At 30.7% G+C, this 1,807-nt stretch overlaps 1 protein-coding gene across 1 annotated transcript in view; it reads right to left on the bottom strand.

Annotated features, from left to right (window-relative positions):
* The window catches only part of LOC107635494 (protein ABHD17B), a gene marked incomplete in the record, with an annotated part of 5,257 nt that continues 4,680 nt past the window's right edge, over positions 1,231-1,807 (bottom strand). Inside the window, 2 exon segments of the mRNA XM_016338979.2 lie at positions 1,231-1,658; positions 1,750-1,797. Coding sequence (XP_016194465.1) covers positions 1,586-1,658; positions 1,750-1,797 — 121 coding nt within the window.

Genomic DNA, 1,807 nt, shown 5'->3' with positions numbered 1-1,807 from the left:
GTAAGGGTGTAACTTGCCCAAAAAAAAAGGAAGAAACAACAATTTGTTAAGACGTACTTTTATATAAAGCTAAGTTGCTTTCTATAAATTGTTGATCGAAGCACTCTCTTCCTTTGCATGGTTTTCCAAGGCAATAACTTCATTATATATGTTATAGGTTGGTTCATATATGCTCTTAATACATTTGTTTTTTGGTCCAATTCTCAATTAACTAGAAAGTTTATGGGATCCCTGTAGAGAAATAAAAAAGGTATTTGTACTCATTTAATATGCAGTACTGTGTTCAATCATAATCCATGAGAATACACAATATTGTGTATTTGTATTGAATATTATTGAATATTGATCATTGAATGAAATTCAAACAAGGTCCAACCACGGATGGACCAAAGTTATGGTGCATGAGGGCATAGGCCCCCTACTAGAATTATATTTTTTCCGAGTTATAATTGTTAATTGAAAAATGTTAATCTTGGAATTATATATACCATAATTGTTAAATGTTCTCGAGTAATTTATCCCCAAAACAATGTTTATCAAGTAAGAACAAGCAATATTTAGTATTATATTTGTTCTCATCTGTTGTTTCCTTCGTGTTTGCTTCCTTGGATTTAAATTCTGGTAAAAACTCACATACAGTTATCTTCATTTGAAGTTAATAGTTAAAAACTATTAGATGATAATTTAGTCAAATATATCAAATCATCTAATGATTATCAACTATAAACTTCACAAACAATTATCAACTATTAACTTCACATAAAGACAAGTATATGTAAATCTTCACCTTAAATTCCCTCTTTATTCCTTTTTTTCAGATAAAAACTATACATTAAATTTTAGATCACAAACAATTGCAAGCCATTTTATTTTGTTTTATTTTTCATAAAATGTACAAGAATTAATGTTCGGTGAATACAACATTAAGATTAGCCTTTGCACTTTGCACGTTAATATATTTTGTTCAAGATTATCTTGTTAGCATCGTTTAAACAGAAAATGAACATATAACCAAAAAAACAAAAGACAGAAAATGAAGAGAGCCACAGTTGGTCAATTGCTATACAATTAGCTGGTAAGTTATATTGACACCGATCAGTTAACAAGCTCATAGAAAATACTACTATATTAAACAATACTTTTGGATACACCGAAAATGATTGCGTAAAGCGTTGTTTTCAGATTTCAATGTGTTTTACATGAGGAAAAATGTTGATGTAACTCTGATTATATGCAAAAGCCGAACAAGCAAATATTATTTAAAAAAATTACACTTTTGTACGAGGGAAGCGTTGTTCTATATAGCTTCATCATTCATCAACACCAAAGAATACAATTCACTACGTTTAGGTCCATGGTAGAATGCCAAAAACAGAGGTGTTAGATTATGAACTAGAAGGAAGACTTAGTGGCACAATATCTACTTGGCTAAGTTACCTTTTTTTTTCTTTTCTTTTCTGATCTATTTCATTAGAAAAATAAATTGGACATTATGGAACATTTTCCCATCAATACATACCCTTCAACCAATAAAATAATTAATGAGAAAATTACAACCTCAATGTGTAAGCTTTATCACCATCTTTTATGCATGAGTTGCCGTGGGCCTGAAACAATCAATATTGCACAATCCAACTGATCTCACCATCTCTCCGAAACTGCAAACCATAACTCAGAGAAAACAGTGTCAAAAACAGAATCAGGGTAAAGAAAATGACTTCGCAACATTGAATATAATTCAAAACTAACCGGTCAATGCTATTCCTAGCTTTCTCAGGCAACTCAGCTCCATTACACGGCCTATCAG

This window comes from Arachis ipaensis, chromosome B04, assembly GCF_000816755.2.
Source record: "Arachis ipaensis cultivar K30076 chromosome B04, Araip1.1, whole genome shotgun sequence".
In the NCBI taxonomy this organism is placed as follows: Eukaryota; Viridiplantae; Streptophyta; class Magnoliopsida; order Fabales; family Fabaceae; genus Arachis; species Arachis ipaensis.
This window is presented reverse-complemented; position numbering and strand designations above follow the sequence as displayed.